Source organism: Ursus arctos, unplaced genomic scaffold (genome assembly GCF_023065955.2).
Source record: "Ursus arctos isolate Adak ecotype North America unplaced genomic scaffold, UrsArc2.0 scaffold_19, whole genome shotgun sequence".
NCBI lineage: Eukaryota > Metazoa > Chordata > Mammalia > Carnivora > Ursidae > Ursus > Ursus arctos.
This window is the reverse complement of record NW_026622863.1, coordinates 36,320,058-36,336,116: the sequence shown is the minus strand read 5'-3', so window position 1 is coordinate 36,336,116 and position 16,059 is coordinate 36,320,058. Positions and strand designations below refer to the sequence as shown.

The 16,059-nt window shown below is 53.6% G+C and overlaps 1 protein-coding gene and 1 long non-coding RNA gene across 8 annotated transcripts in view; one reads left to right on the top strand and one right to left on the bottom strand.

Moving 5' to 3' along the window:
• Nucleotides 1-9,769, bottom strand: part of PLEKHF1 (pleckstrin homology and FYVE domain containing 1) — a 26,604-nt gene extending 16,835 nt beyond the window's left edge. Inside the window, exon 1 of one of the 6 annotated variants that reach the window (XM_057314289.1) lies at nt 8,252-9,769. In XM_057314289.1, the coding sequence (XP_057170272.1) occupies nt 8,252-8,324 (73 nt within the window). In that variant the 5' untranslated portion in view covers nt 8,325-9,769. The other 5 variants (XM_048223848.2, XM_026484241.4, XM_057314291.1 and 2 more) reach the window with 5 other exon arrangements.
• On the top strand, nt 9,157-16,059 carry LOC113244702 (uncharacterized). Of its 2 annotated transcripts, none has more exons than XR_008960132.1 (2): nt 9,157-9,243; nt 9,559-16,059. It is a non-coding gene; the product is annotated as an uncharacterized LOC113244702 (long non-coding RNA). The 2 variants fall into 2 exon arrangements; XR_007191040.2 differs by having other exon boundaries at nt 9,165-9,243; nt 9,602-16,059.

Genomic DNA, 16,059 nt, shown 5'->3' with positions numbered 1-16,059 from the left:
GACCACACGGCCCACGACCCCCGCCCCAGCTCACTGTCTCTCCCCGCCTCCCCAGCCAGACAAACCACTCATTATCCCACTGTAACCCACAGGGCCCAGATGGCTAGCCAACCACACAAACTCGCTGCCCCAGAAGCCACGAGCCAACTCTTCTTCGACAAGGAGCAGCCAGAGATGAAGGGGGAGTCCCCGGTGAGGGGCACCTCGAGGATGGGGGGCGGCAGAGAAGACGTGTGACTGAGCCAGGCCACCACTGTGGCCAGTGTGGGCTCAACTCCCTGGGCAGCCTTGGGAGCCAGAGGAGAACACACCTCAACGCTGTCCACCCAAGGGGCAAGGCTACTGAGCCCCAGCTGCCATCCGGGGCTCCCAGGAGCACGAGAGACCGGGCACTTTGGGCCTGCCCCAGGGGGAACGGGCAGGTGCAGGTGAACGTACCGGGGCAGCGAGTGCCGGGCACCAGGTGTCTGCAACCCTAACCCATCACGGACTCCACCACCCACCAAGCCAAACCATCGCAGACCAGCAGCCTGCTCCCTCGGCCTGTGGCTCAGTGGTCACCACTGCCTGCGTCGCAGATACCACCTGCTGAGTGCTTCCTCCATGTCGAGCACGACTATCTTATTTAGTCCCCACACCAACTCGAGGACGCAGAATCCCCCAATGACGGGGGAGACTGAGGCTCTGTGAGTAAGCTCCCAGAACTTGTTCCTCGGGAGACAGCGCCTTCCTCATGGAGTGTGAGGCCCACTCTGTCCTCCTCTGCCAGGCACGAAATGTCAGTGGCCCAGATCTCATCCAGCACCCCCCCATTCTATCCACACACTCCCTTCGACCCTCTGGAAGACCACCCAAATACTGCTGACTCCCCAGGTCAAGCCTCCAGCCGTGGACGTCCACCTGCCCACGTGATTTCCCACCTGCTCATCTAAGAAGGTCCTCAAATTCAACAGGCCCAACACAAACCCAGCTTTTCCCTCCCATTCTTCTTTTCCATAAACAGAACCACCATTCACCCGTTTGTTTGAGCCCCAAATCTAGGACTCATCCTTGAATCTCCTCTTTCCTGTACCCCCCAACAGTCACCTCATGAGCAAGCGCCACCATTTTTGTCTCTCACAACTGGCCAGAGTTTGCCCACTTCTCCCCACACAGGTGTACTGCTGAATCACAGCAAGGCATCATCATGTCTTGCCTAAAATAGGCTGTCCCGTGCTGGCTCCATCCTGCGACTGGGCTCTCAGTTCTCACCTCCCTTCGGAAAGGGTCTCTGACAACGCCATCTCAAGTACAGGCTTGGCAAACTATGGCCTGAGGGTCAAATCCGGCCCGCAGCCTGTTTTTGTAAATAAAGTTTTATTGGAACACAGCCACGCTCATGCACTTAAAATTGTCTGTGGCTGCTTTCATGCTACAATGGCAGAGATGACTAGTGGTGACAGACACCATGGGCTGTAAAGCCTAAAATATTGACTACCTGGCCCTTTACACAAAAAGTTTGCTGTCCCTTCCTCTAAGATGTTACCTATTTTGTTTTTTCTTCCAGGACTTATCAGGGCCTACTATTTTCTTGTCTATCGATCATTTGCTTACATGTTTTCCATTTCCCTCACAGGGTTCTAAGCTCCATGAGAAAGGAGCCTTTTCTTGCTCACTACGGTATCCCCAGTGCTTGGAACAGTGCCGAGCACACAGTAGGTGTTCTGTAAGTCGCTAGCGAATGAAGGAACCTTTCCAAAGCTCCCCGAGGGCCTGCTGTGCATGAGTCAGCCTTACATCCAAGGAGGAAGCAGGTGAGTGAGAGCTGACCTCACGGCCACCGCCATGTGCACACGTGTGCACAGGCATACACAGCATGACCCTGGCCAAGCCAATCACGCACGTGGTATTTCTGGGTCACCACACTGCAGTTCTGTAAGTCAGACCACTTGTGGGAAGCCAGAGCGGGGCCCAGGGTGGGGGCGGGACACATTGCACAAGAGGGGTGCTCGGCCCCCTGAGTCACAGACCGCTTGCCCCCTTCAGACCACAAGGCATCCTGAGAATTGCTGCCCACACTACCTTATGTAAGAACCACTATTTTTAGGTTGCTAATCTTGGCTGTGTGTTGCAAACCTCGCTGATTATTGGTGACAGACCTGGGCTGTCCTGCTAGAACTGATCACGGGGTCCCTGCTGTGGACAATCTGGCAAAATTCCAGAGGCCCCAGCTGGGCTGAGTGCTGGGATGGGCCGGCTGAGGGCTCCGCAGGAGGGGCTCAGAGCGCGGCAGACCGAGACCCCCAAGAGCCGTTGAGTTTGTGACGTGCAGCGGAGACGACAGAGATGCCTAGCGGCGGGGGAGCGGGTCCCACACCCGGGCCACTCACACGCGGGAGGACTGCCGGCAGCTACGACGATTCACCCAATCTCTGTGGGTCAACGTGGAGTGACAACAGACATCAGACACTGTGGGGAAAAAGCAACCTGCCGGACGGTATGTGACAGCTTACGTGTACACATGACACAACGTTGCAAACGTGTTTAAGAACTAGATCTACGAATAAAGATGGAGAGGATGCAATTTCGCACTCAAGAGGGTAGCTACTATTAAAAACTAAATAAAAACCTAAAAGACCCAGGCCATAACAAGTGTCGGCAAGGACTTGGAGAAGCTGAAACCCTGGTGCACTGTTGGGGGAAATGTCAACGGGTGTAGCACTAACAAAAAGAGTATGGAGGCTCCTCGAGAGATCAAATTTAGAAATCCCATATGACCCAGGAATTCCATTCCTGGGTGTCTCCCCACCGGAAAGCAGGGTCTCCACGTGGTACAGCCCACCCACGTTCACAGCGGCATTATTCGCGGTAGCTGCGAGGCAGAAGGAACCCAAATGTCCATCGGTGGGTGAACAGCTGAACAAATGTGCAACAGAAGATTATTCAGCCATAAAAGGAAGGAAACTCTGACCCCTGCTACCACGTGGATGAACCCTGAAGACGTTTATGCTCCATGAAATAAGCCAGAAAAACGACAAGTACAGTATGGTTCCACTCACATGCGGCACTGCAAGTAGTCAAATTCACAGAGACAGAAAGTAGAAAGGTGGTTGCCCAGGTTGGGGGCCGGCGGAAGGAGGAAGAGCTGTTATTTAATGGGTACACAGTTTCGGTTTTGCAAGATGAAAAGAATTCTAGAGATGATTCACAACAATGGAGATTTACTTACTACCACGGGACTGCACACTCAAAACTGCTTAAGACGGGTTCAAAACCAATGATGGACCCCAGCCGAAGTCAGGAGAAAGTGGCCTGGAGACAGGGCACCTGGATGTAACCAGCTATGGGCGCGGGGAGTGGATCAAGGAGGACTTCACCTTTATCTAGAACATTCTTTCTTTTATTTAAAAAAAAGCAGCAGCAACGTGTTAAAATCACAATACCAGTCAATTGCCGGAAGTGGGAATGTGAGCTTCTTTTTAATTCTCTCTAAATGTAAGGTCCTCAAAAAGACAAGAGTCACAGGACAGAGTCTGCACCCAGAGCCCTGAGCTCCACTGGCTGGGAGCTCCACCCTGCAGGGCTCGCGGCGGGTCACCTGGCAGGGCCTCCCCTGACCGCACGGTGTCGGGGCTCAGGGACACAGGTGATGCTGGGAGGGAGCAATGAGGAAGGATGCCACTTGTTCCCTCCGAGCTGTGTGTCACCCAATCTGGCGGCCACGGACCGAAGCTTAACACATTTGGCTGCTCAGGCAGACAGACTATGTGCTGAGACGGAAGAGAGCAGACGGCCCCCATCTGGCCCTGGGGGGTGTGGTGAGCTCTAGAGGCCAGCTTGCCCAGGTCCCCCTCTGACCCGACGCTACCCAGGTGGGCAGCATGGAGGAAGTGAAGAGCAGAACCCAGGGAGGGGAGAGGTTTAGGCAAGAGAGGGCCTACAACACTGTCCCCTTGTCCCTTGTAGGGGGTACCGGGATACCCCATGCAAGACCCCCATGCTGCCTGGCCCCAGCCAATGATTTTCAGACCCTTTCCAGGCCCTAACTGCCCCCGCCCAGTTGCCGGCAGCAACAGGTGACCCAGGAAGGGTGGGGTATTTGTGAAAGGGGTCTGGGCTCTGAGCTGATCCCACACACGGACTGCGGTATCCAGAAGGCTCTCACGCCCCTCTCCTCCATGAGCCTATACTGGGTCCCAGGCTGGGTGAGGGCTGGGCAGACAGCATTCTCCCAGGGTTCCCCCCAAGTCTCCCCACCCTTCCCACAACCATAACTTCACACCTGGTTTGACACGGCCTGGAGATTTCTCTTGGTAAATACGGCATCCCTTCACCCAAGCAGTTATTGTTCTCACCAAAGAAGTGAACCTCCCTCCTTTAGGACAGGGGAGGAGAGAGCTGACCCGTTTCTCTTGGGACCGGCCTGCCTCAGGACAGCCTCCAGCCTTGGGACAGTGCCTGTGCTGCTTCCGGTGTGGTACCCAGCACCCGGGCTGCTGACAGACGGTGGACACTTGAGAAGCGTCAGTGTCTGGCAGCAGGGAAATGAATAGAGCTGCTTTTTGGGAAGGGTTTGGGGGGCTGCCAGGCTCCTGGGCTGGCCCTCCTGAACACAAGTGATCCCACCACCCGAGTGGGCTGAAGGTACTCGGTCAGCACTGGGGTGTGGGGAGCCATGCCGCAAGTGTTGCTGGATGGCCAGGGTTCTGTACGTGACAGCTGAGGGGTCACACGTGACCTACACCAGGGCTGGCCAATCCGCATCAGGTCGGACCCAGTGCCGGCTTTTCTAAATCCAATTCATTGGAACACGGCAACAGACACTGGCTTGCAAAGCCTCAAACACTGACCATTTGGCTCCTTACAGAAGTTTGCAGACCCCTGATCTGCATCTCATCTATACCACCCCATGCTGTCAAATGCAGAACGCACCTACTCCGGGACCACCTGACACAGGGCTGTGTCCCGAGGGAGCTTGCTCTCTCCTCCACTCAGAAACAGGCTGTGTGATTTGAGAGAGATGTCTGGGGCCCCACCCTGGGAACCCTGGAAAGTAGGACCTAGGAGGGGAATCCAGGTCCACCTTTCTGGGAGAGCTACAGTCGGGGACACTGCTTATCAGAGAGGGAGGTACCTGGCCAAGATCACAGAGGCGGGGAGTCAGGATGCTGGCCCCTAGTACTGTCCTTTGGCTTCTTCTGACTGGGGGCAGGCTGATTGATCGCCGCCCCTCCTTCCCTCCAGCCCCAACCAGGCCCACTGTGCCCCCATGCCTGCTGGATTTCACCTTCCAAATGTGTAGTGTAAGTCCCGTCATGTGCTAGACACGGTCCTCCTGCGCTTGGCACCAGGTGACAGCAAAGACGTAGGGACCAGGCCCTTTAGCAACAGACTCCCTGGTGAGACAGTCAGACTAGGAAGTAAATCAACAAGGTAATTTCTGATGGTGCGTGCTAAGTGCCGTGAAGCAAAAGGCCGATCTGCCTGGCAGAGCTGGGGTGGGGGTGGGGGTCAGGCAAGGCCTGGTGAGGAAGTAACCTTGCACCAAGCTTAACACTGGGAAAGAGCCAGTCATGCAAAGGCCGGAGGAAAGACTGTTCTGGGCCTTGGGAACAGCTCAGGAATCTGACCTGTGGAGGCCATAGAGGAAGGAGTGAGGGGTAAGAGGTAAGGTCAAAGGGGCCAGCAAAGGCCAGTCTTGAAGGTTCAGAGGCCAAGATGAGGATTTGAGGTTTTCTCCAAGTACCCTGAGGAGAGTGCCATGATCCAAGTGTCCTTTCCTTCCAGAGGGGCTGCCCCTCAGCCTTGTCTAACCCTGTGCTTCCTGGAGGCCCTTCTCCATGAAAAAAAAAAATAGTAATAAGGAAAATAAACCTGAGGTGCTATTAACTGGAGCTTACAGCTCGCCAGTTACAATAGTAAGCACATTGTAAGTATTCTCTCACTTAATCCTCCAGAAAGCCCCACGGGGGAAGTACCACCCCCATCATCAAAATAACCGCCCAAGGGCTCCGTGCAGTGATGGGGGAGCCCAGCTCCAAGAAGGCGTTCTTGACCAAAGACAGAATCAGAAATCCTCAAGTCCAAAGGGCGGGGCCGCTCTCCAAATGCCTGATCCCCTGCCCCACCCCCAACCCCATCCCAACCCAGGAATCCCTTCAGGTGGCCTGGGCAGGTCCCTTAGCTAAGCTGGGCTGCCTCACCTCCTGTCTTGGCAGCCCTTTGGGCTGACGTGTGCAGAGACACAGGCCTAAGTCAGAGTCATCTCTCGGCCCGCACAGACCCCAGTGGAAATCATGTGCCCAGGAACAGCCCAGTACTAAGTGGAAACTCTGTGCCAAAAATGGCCCCAGCAATGATCCTCACCTCCTGGCTGGCTTCTGACCCTCTGGGGTGAGATAAGAGCTTTGTTTAAATTGCAAACCAATATTTTCCTTGCACTGTGGAGATCAAGTTTCAGAGTGCCTCAGAACTTTGGAACCTTTGGAACCAACCTTCTCCCCCCTGTAAAGGGGGCTGAAGACACGGCTCCCCTGCTTAACTCTTTCGTGTTCAGGAAGAGAAAGGGAAGGAGATTCCAGCTGATTCCAGGTTGGGAAGGAACTGCCATCCCTAGGGGCCTGCCTTAGTGACTTCCTCTGTGAAATCGGAGATGAAGCCCAGCTTTGACAACTCCTACCAAAAATCACAAACTCCAACCCTTGGGGGCCAGGCTATTTCACAGTGAGAGAGGCCAGAGAGGACCACGGCTACCCAGAAAGCACGGCCACCCTCCCCGGGTACACTGGGGCTGCTGACTTGGCTCACTTGTGCAGACCCCGAAAACTGGGAGCAAGGAGTGAGGCCCCCCCGATGGCGGCGGCAGGCCAGGACTCTCCACCAAGGGACTACAAGTGTGCGGAGATCCCTGCCACCCCGGGGGGCAGCACCCGCGGGCGCCTCCAGATGTCCTCCGCGCACAAGGTGCACATCCCCGGGGATCCGGCTTCGACCCCCAAGCTCCCTTACCTGTGCTCACCCCGCTCTCCCTGGAGCCCCTGCAGTCTCCACCTCGCCTCCAGCACCCCCAACCAGCAGTAAGTGCCCTTCTCCGCGCCTCCGCTCCGCGTCAGAGTCCGAGGTGGCTCTTGCTGCGCGCCTGTCCCGCCCGAGCCCCGGAGCCACCTCGGAAGGGCGGCCAGGGGAGACCGGAGGCGGCGGGCAGGTAACCTCCTTTCCCCGCGCACCCCTGCCTGGCCGGAGGCCCTTACCTCCTCCGCCGGGTCCCGACGCGCCTGCGCCCCGCCCGGCACCCCTCAGCGAGTCTGTCCTGGGCCGCGGCTTTCCGGTCAGGCTCTAGGCTACCCTGGCGCCGCCCGCGCGGCCGCGTTCCCACTCTCGCCGGACACGCCCCCCGCGGCGGCTCCGCCAATCGCAGCCCCGGCGCACGGGCGGGGGCGGAGCCTGAGCTCCAGGCTCCCGGGGTCTGAGTGCCTGGGAAGTGTGCGCGGGCGGGCGGAGCCGCCCCAGTTAGAATGGGCTGGCGGTGGGCGGTCGCCGCAGGCAGGACCTGGACCGAGTTACTTTTCTGAAACTCCCGGGGCTGATTCTCCAGTCTGACTCCCCCAGGCCCCTGCCCAGTTTCCCCTGCCGCCCGCTGCAGCCCCGCACCCTTCCTGCTCGCACCTCACTGGAGACCATCCTTGCAGGACTCTGAAGGGAGGCCCTGGAATTAGTAGTGTGCCTTGTGCTGCCTGTGGCTGGCCTCCCTGCTGCTCGCTGACCGTCATCTCCTCTAGGCAGCCGGATATTAAAAATCAGCAGCATTTAATCCTTTTTATGTTTTAAACTTTTTCTAGTGGAAACTTTCAAACCTGCATCGAAGGAGAGCCCAGTTCAGTTGGGGTCCACTGAATGTACTCCCTGTGCTGCAACATTCCCAGCAGGTTATGCTGCCCCCCATGGGGGCCCTCCTCTGCCTCCTGGGACACTGGAATGAAATTCCAGGCCTCACCACTCCAGGAGGCCCGTCCCAGCCTCCCTGTGGTCCCCTCCCCGCATTTCATCTCACACTGGCTTCTTCCTGTTCCTCAAAACCCCAAGGTTGTTCCCACTTCTGGGCCTTTGCACATCCCGTCTCCAGATTTTCCCACGGCTGCATTTTTGACATTGAAGAGTCAAACTGCCATGTCCTCAGAGGCTTCCCTGACCACCCAAAGCAGCTCGCCGCCTCCACCCCAGCACCCTCAACTACCTCACCCAGTTTTATGATTTTGTCAAGTATTTCTCCAACCTGAAGTCATCTTATTCAGTCTCTTGTTTACGTGTTCACGGCTTGTCTCCCCCACCCAGGCAGTGAGTCCCATGGACTGGACGATATTGATCGTGTGCCTTTCTGAATCTCCAGTGCTGAGAATGGAGTTCAGCACTTAGTAGAAACGCGGTCACCGTCTGTCCCACAGAGGCAGTTTGTCTTGCTAAATACGGCAGACACTGGGCACTTTAGAGAGGAGCCGGCTCGGGCCAGTGCGGTGTCTGCTGGCCAGGACCGAGGCAAGAGACAGCAGCAGGAGCAAGAGCTGATGCGGCCTGGAGGCTGGAGGAGGAGGCCTGAGCTGAGCAGTGGTGACCTGCCCTCCTGGGCGCTGTGGGCAGAGCCTGGGAGATGGGGCGGTGCCTCTCCCAGCCCAGGCAGAGTGAGGCCAGGATGGGCTAAGAAGGGAAGGGGATGAGGCAAGGGAGGAGAAGGCAGGGAGAGGCCCTGAGAAACAAGGGGGGGGAGGTGGTAGGTGAGTGAGAGGGCCACCCATTGTGGCCTTGGAGAGCCCACCTCCCCACCACCGCCACGTGCCCCCTCCACCTTGTCTGCTGTTACCTCCGCAGCAGGACAGACAGTGCTTACTGAGTGTCCCACAGAAGCCACGGCCTCATCAAAGTAAACACGTATAAAATGCGTTCCCGAACTTCATATGGAGAGCTTTCACATCAAAATCAGGTTTTTTACCTTCTCGTAAATCAGAGGATTTGAAAACACGGTCCCCCCTCTCCTCGTGGAACTGTCCCTTTCAGACTGGGCACATGACCCCATTCGTGACAGTCCCACTTCTCTCTGTGGTTTCCCTCTTCCCCGCTTGACCCATTTATGTGCTTCCAGCTGACCGCGCCGAGTCCTGATGGTACGGCCGGGCCTCTACACCATCAGAGGAGAAGGAGACAAGGCCCAGGCATCCCAGAGGCTGACGGAGAACGCTGGGACACCGAGACGCCGGGAAATGCCATCCCCGGGTACACACTGCTTGTTCCCCGGGGGGCGGGGGTGCTGGAGGGGGACACCGAGCTGAGCCTTCAAGGCCGTGTTCCACGATTGCTCCAGGGCCAGGTCCCCCACCTCCCTAGCAAGAGGGGCTTCGTAGGGAAGGTAGGCGACGCCTGCGGTGAGCGTGCCACGGAAGGGAGCCAGAAAGCCTTTGAAGGCAGGGCTGTCGGGTTTGAGACAGCACCTTGCCTTTTCCATGGTTCTGGGAAACCAGAGGGAGGCGGCACAGCCCGTGGGCCTGGAGGTGGGAGACCCCAACTAGCCTTGTCTCTCTGCTGGTCCAGGACCCACTGAGGCCTCCGTCTCCTCCTCTGTCCTTGGTTCCAGCGCTGACATTCTGTGCCGTGGGTGCAGCTCTGGGAAATCCCTTGGAGGCCGCAGAGACGCTGCTTCTCTAGCTGTCCGCCCCTTCCCAACAGGGACCGGCTGTGGGTGGAGGAGACCTGGGCGGAGGGCCTGCTCCTCCAAAGAAGAGGAAAAACTCGTGACTCAGGGAACGGCAGAAGTTGACTCAGCCAAGCCACAAACCGTGGAAAAAATGAGCTCTCGCTGAGGCTTTTCTTTGCTCCTGGGGTAAGAAGCCCTTTCTGAGGGAAAGCTGGCTTCCAGACTTCAGGAACCAGGCTTTCAGGAAACTGCCAAGGCTCACGATTGTCAAGCTAGGAGTTGCGGCAAACAGCTCGGGGGACGGCGCCAGAAATGTGTATTGGATCTGTTTCTTAAGTTTTGTCTAAGTGCCAAGCGTTGTGTTAAATGCTTCATGTTATCATATGTCTCCTCAGCCTTGCCTGTCGTTCCCCGCCTTGGGCTTAAGAAAAGCGAGGCAGACGCAGAGCGTGGAGGGAGAAAGATCGAGACCAGCACAAACGTTGCAGCAAGAGGGAGGGAAAACAAATGGGCAAAGGAGTAACAGCGCCTGACTCTAGGTCAGAGGTCGGCAGACTTTCTGTAAAGGGTCCAATAGTCAACAGTGTGGTCTCTGTGAGCCTGGAGCCCTGGCAACCCTGCAGCTCTGGTTGTGCCCAGGGCAGCCCTCGACGGGGCGCCAGCCCCGGAGCGAGCTTCACTTAGCGACGCTGACGTCTGACTGTCCCATCAGGTTCGTGGGTTATGAAACATGATTCTCCTTTGCATTTTTTTTCCAGCCACTTAAAAGTATAAAAGCCATTGTGAGCTCAGGGGTCATGCCAAAACAGGCCAGGGGCTGGAGTTTGCTGACCCCTGACCTACAGATGTCCGTCATCCCTTTCTTACAACTCTTCCGCTCAGCCGAAAATATTCAAAACAGAAAGTTGGGCAAACAAGTAAGGGGAAAAAAAAGGAAACAGTGGTTGTCCTACTTATCACGGGCGGGTCGTGAACTCGACTTCAAGTTGGCTCGCTTCCCACGACTCTGCAGGCTGCTTTCTTTATCAGCGATACCGCTGAGGCTGAGTGTGCAAGCCGTGGAAATGTGGACATTAGGGAAAGGTCTCTCGTGCAATGGTTATGAAGATTAATTTTAAAGGAGGAGCCCCTGAGACGTTTGGAAACTGATTTCACAACAAAATCTCCCAAGATTGTTGAATTTTTTTTTATTTTAAAGGATTGTTGGATTTTGGATCGCTGATGTATCCGATTAGAAACCGAGAGGAAACCTGCCCTCTGTGCAGCCACGGAACAGCAGTGGCTTCCCCTCCCCCCGCCCCACTCCTGCCTCTGCAGTGTCAATATTGACTTCTTCCTGTGCGTGTGTTTGCCCGTGCTCGTCGTTCCAAGTCTGCACATCCTTGTCACGTTTGCGGGCAGTAGAGGGCCTGTTTTCCATGGGAGTCCCCATGAGGCTGTGACCAGGCCAAAGGGGAAAACAAGAAACACGAGAAGAGAAACACTGCCCTTTGAAAAATGCTTCAGATGGGTGAATAAATGTTGCGTCCAAAGATGATCTTCAGAATGATTTAGATACACCTACTTTCTGGAAAAGGGTAGAGCCAAGAGGCCTCTGACAGCCCTGGATTGACGAAGTTCCATCCGGGTCATTCATTCATTCAATAGTTACTGTTCACGGTGCCTTGGGAGGCACACCGTCGAGCAGGGGGCAGACCTGGGAGAACATATTCACCCATAAGGAGCCAGAACCGCTCACCCAGAGCAGAGGGCCGAGGCCACCTCCGATGAGAACTGTCTGGGTTGGATACCACGTCTTGGAGCACAGTTGTGGCCCCCAAAAATCAGCCTTTGGGGCCTGGCTGGCAAAGAACTCTTCACCTGCTGCGTGTAAGGCAAGAACAGGAATTTTAGGGACCAGGAAGATGCAAGCTAGAGGGAGAGAAAGGCCCCGCACGCGGTGTGGGAGAGGGCCAGGGGAGGCTTTCTGGCTGAGGAGTGGGGCTGGGGCAGCCGAGAAAGGGCTTCCAAGGACAGGGATGGGTGATGTTCCATTTGAATTACGTGCTGGGCTGCCCGAGATGCCCCATGTTTTTGGCCACGACCCCTCAAAGCGTCATGAAATCCACACGTTTGCTGGCAAGGATGCAAATTATTATATCCAGCTTCCACGGCGGGCAATGTGGCAACATCTGTCACCTTGAGAAAGGCACGGGCCCTTCTGTCCAGCTAGTCCCCTCCTAGAAACTTAGTTTTAGACATTATTTATTTGTGCAAAAGGATATACAGGTATCTATTCACTACAGCTTCAGTTACAACAGGGAAATAATGGGACAACCCAAATTGCAATGGGCAGGGGGCTAGTTAAATCACGGAACCCATCCTGTGGCAGGGCTTACGGCAGTTAAAGGGAGGAAGGCAGGTCTCTATATCCTGATGTGGAAGGATTTCCAAGATCTATTGAGAGAAAAAAGTAAGGTGCAAAAGTGTGTGTATACGTGTGACTTCCTGGATGAGTATGTGTGAAAATTATTGCAGACACAGTTCGTGAGAAACTGGTCCCAGCGGTTGCCTCCAGGAGGGCAAATGGGTGGTGTGGACCCGTGGCAGAGGGACTCACATCTTACACCCTTGTCTAGTTCCCTCCCACACCGCACAGATGAACCTGTGTAATGGGCGGAGATTGTGGAAATGACAGCGTGGGACTGTCCACGCTTCTGCCTTGCTGTCTTGGATCACTGGCTCTAGGGGAAGACATGTCGCTCCTCCGTCCTGAGGCTGGTTGAGCAGCCCTGTGGAGACGGCCGCGGAGAGAGAAGCTGAGGCCCTCTGCCAACACCAGCACCAGCTTGCCGGCCCAGGGAAACCCCGAGGTGACTGCCGCCCAGACTAACATCTTAACGGCAACCTTCTGAGCCATCTTGAGACAGAAGCATCCAGCTAAGCCCCTCCCCAACTCCTGACCCACAGAAACCATGTGACATGGCAGATGTTTATTTTCTCAAGCCAGCAAATGCTGAGATAACCTGTGATGCAACAATTTGTTGTACATCCTTTTATTTCTTCTAGACTTTGTACTTTGTGCATTTGCACATGTCCGAGTAGTGGTGGTGATGGTGAGGGGCCTCATAACCCTCCACACGGCATGGACTGCGGGCAGTACTGCGGGCTATCTGCGCTGGGTAGTTGTGGGGTGGAGAGGCGGGAACCAGCGCAGGGTAAGGAGCCCTGCCTAAGTAGGACTCCTCGAGAGTGCTCGGAGAAGGGGAGGAGGAGCCTGACTTCCAGGTGTGTGTGTGTGTGTGTGTGTGTGTGCGGCACATATGCAGAACGTGAACAACCCTCAGGTGCAAAAGTTTCACACCAGCTGCCTTTCCGTTTGGCCCGCACACTGAACTTTAAAATATGAACTGGACACCACCAAAATTGTGAAAATTAACAATGTTGACAATGTCAAGTGTTGGCAAAGATATAGAGCAAGTGGGTTCTCCTTAGGTTGCTGGAGGGATCGTAAATGGTTACAAGTTCTTTGGAAAACCATTTGACAAAGTCTACTGAACTCCACATGTGCTATCCTAGGGCCCAGAAAGTCTACTCCCAAGTGTATACCCAAGAGGAAAGAGGGCATGTGTCCACCAAAGTCAATGTAAGAATGTTATTCATAACAGTAAATTAATCAAAGCCAAAGAGGGGCTCATTGAAACCTCTGATCTATAACCAATCAGCCAGCACAGGTGACAACCTGAGTTTGTGACTGGTGTCTGAAGTGGGACGGGGTCAGACTTCTGGGACTGAGTCCTTAACATGTGGGACCTGATGCTCCCTCCAGGCAGATGGTGTGAGAACGGAGTAGAATTGTAGGACACCCAGCTAGTGTCGGAGAATTGCTTGCGTGTATGTGTGTTGGGGGGAAATCCATATATCGGAACTGGTGCAGAAGCTTCCTCCTGCTGCAGGGAGCATGGTGGAAGGATGGTCCAGAAGTTCCTTCCAGGCCAAGCCCCTACTTGATCCAGGCTGCTCCCAGCCCATGTCTCAGCATGCAGGGTGCTGATACTGGTCCGTTCCTGTAAGATGCAGGACCTTGGGCAATGTCTTAGTTTGGGCTGCTATCGCAAGTTATAGACAGGGGAGCTTAAAAAGTAAAAATTATTTCTGACCCTCCTGGAGGCTGGAAGTCTGAGTCAGGGCACCGGCATGGTTGGGCTCTGGCGAGAGCCCTCGTCTGGGTTGTAGGCAGTCATCTTTGCCTTGTACCCTCACATGGGGGAAAGAGAGAGCTCGCTAGCTGTCTGGCCTCTCCTCGTGGGGGCACTAAACCCTTTCATGAGGGCCCCACCCTCATGACCTGTGTCGCTCCCAAAGGACCAAATCTTGTCACACTGGCATTAGGTTTCGACATATGAATTTTAGAGGGGACACACTCAGTTTGTGTCAGGCTCCCTTGGCTCAAGGATTCCCCATTGGCCTGGCGAAGCTTTCCTGGAACTGCTCTGTGGTGTGAGACTCTTTTTACCCAAGTCTTCCTTCTCCGTCTCTTTCCGGGTGTCCCACCAGCGGAGTAGTAAGCAGGCTCTCCCCACCTTTCCTGGAAACCTCTTCTTTATCCTTCACGGGTCTTCCCTCCAATTCGTGGCCCGCATGTCTGCTTCTGTCTTGGTGTCTGCTTATTGGAAGACCCCAACTAGACACGGACGTACCAGTGGTGCTCCCACCACCCAAGACCCCAACCTCCACACACTTTAACGTCTCCAGACTCCCTGCCTCTGCTCTGCCCTCCCTTTACCTCCTGTTTCCCCAAACCCTCATCTCTCTCCTCCTTCCCACCTGAGGTGATGAAGAGCTTTATTTCACCCTCTCTTCACATCTTACGGAAACTTCTTTTTCTTTTTTTAATTAGAAATTTTTTAAAAATATAGTTTTTTATTTTATTTTTTAATTGAGATATCATTGACATGTAACATTGTTAGTTTCAGGTGTACCACATAATGATTCAATATTTGTATCTATTGTGATCAACACACTAAGTCCCACCTGTTTATTTTTGCTTTTGTTGCCTTTGCTTTTGGTGTCTGATTCAAAAAATCATCAGCAAGACTGATGTCAAGGAGCTTAGCACCTATGTTTCCTTCTAGGAATTTCATGGTTTCAGGACTTACAGTCTAGTCCTTAATCCATTTTGAGTTAATTTTTGTTTATAGTGTAACATAGTGGTCCAGTTTCAGTCTTTGGCATGTGCCTGTCAATTTTTCCAACACCATTTATTAAAGAGACTGTCTTTTCCCCATTGTATGTTCTTGGCTCCTTCATCATAAAATAAGTGATCGTATATGCATGGGTTAATTTCTGCACTCTCGATTCCGTTCCACTGATCTATATGTCTGTTTTTATGCTACGGCCATACTCTTTTGATGACTGTGGTTTTGTAATATAGTTTGAAATCAGGGAGTGTGATGCCCCAGCTTTGTTCTTCCTTCCCAAGATTTCTTTGGTTATTGGAAGTTTCCTGAAACAGAAAAATCATCACCTTTTTCATGATGCATTCTATTCCTGTTTTTTGAGACAAACTCCAGCAGCATCCTCAAAAATGCCCCATCAAACTTCTGTGCTTAGACTCCATAAGGAGGATGAGGAAGGACAGTGTTTTAACAAATGGTGCTGAAATAACTAGATGTCCAAATGCAAAAACCTCAACTTCCAGCTCTCATATCTTATACAAAAGTTTACTAATGATGAATTGGTGATCTAAATATAAAACATCAAACTACAAAACTTTTAGAAGAAAACTTTGGGGAAGATCTTTGAGCTTGGGTTAAGCAAAGAGTCCTCGATAGATACCAAAAACATGATCCAGAAAGACAAAAAAATGAAAAATTGGACTTTATCAAAAATTAAACTTTTGTTCTGTGAGATATGCTTTTTAATTATAAAGAAAAGCCACAGGCTAGGGGCATGTATTTGCAAATCACATATCTGACAAACAGATATAGATTCAGAGTATATAAAAAATTCCCAAAACTGAGCAAAAAGGGAACAAACTGTCAAATGGTCAAATATTTCAGTAGATGCTTACCAAAGAAGGTATATGGATGGCAAACAAGCATGTAAGAAATGACCAATATCATTAGACATTAGGGAAATGCAAATTAAAACCATAACGAGATGCCACTACACACCTAGTCGAAGGGCTATAAAAACCAAACCAAGGGGCGTCTGGGTGGCTCCCTCAGTTGGGCGTCTGCCTTCAGCTCAGGTCATGATCCCAGAGTCCTGGGACGGAGCCCCGCGTCAGGCTTCCTGCTTGGTGGAGACCCTGCTTCTCCCTCTCCCTCTGCTGCTCCCTCTGTTGTGCTCTCTCTCTCTCACCAGCCCCCCTCCGTCAAATAAATAAATAAATAAATAAAATCTTAAAAACAAAA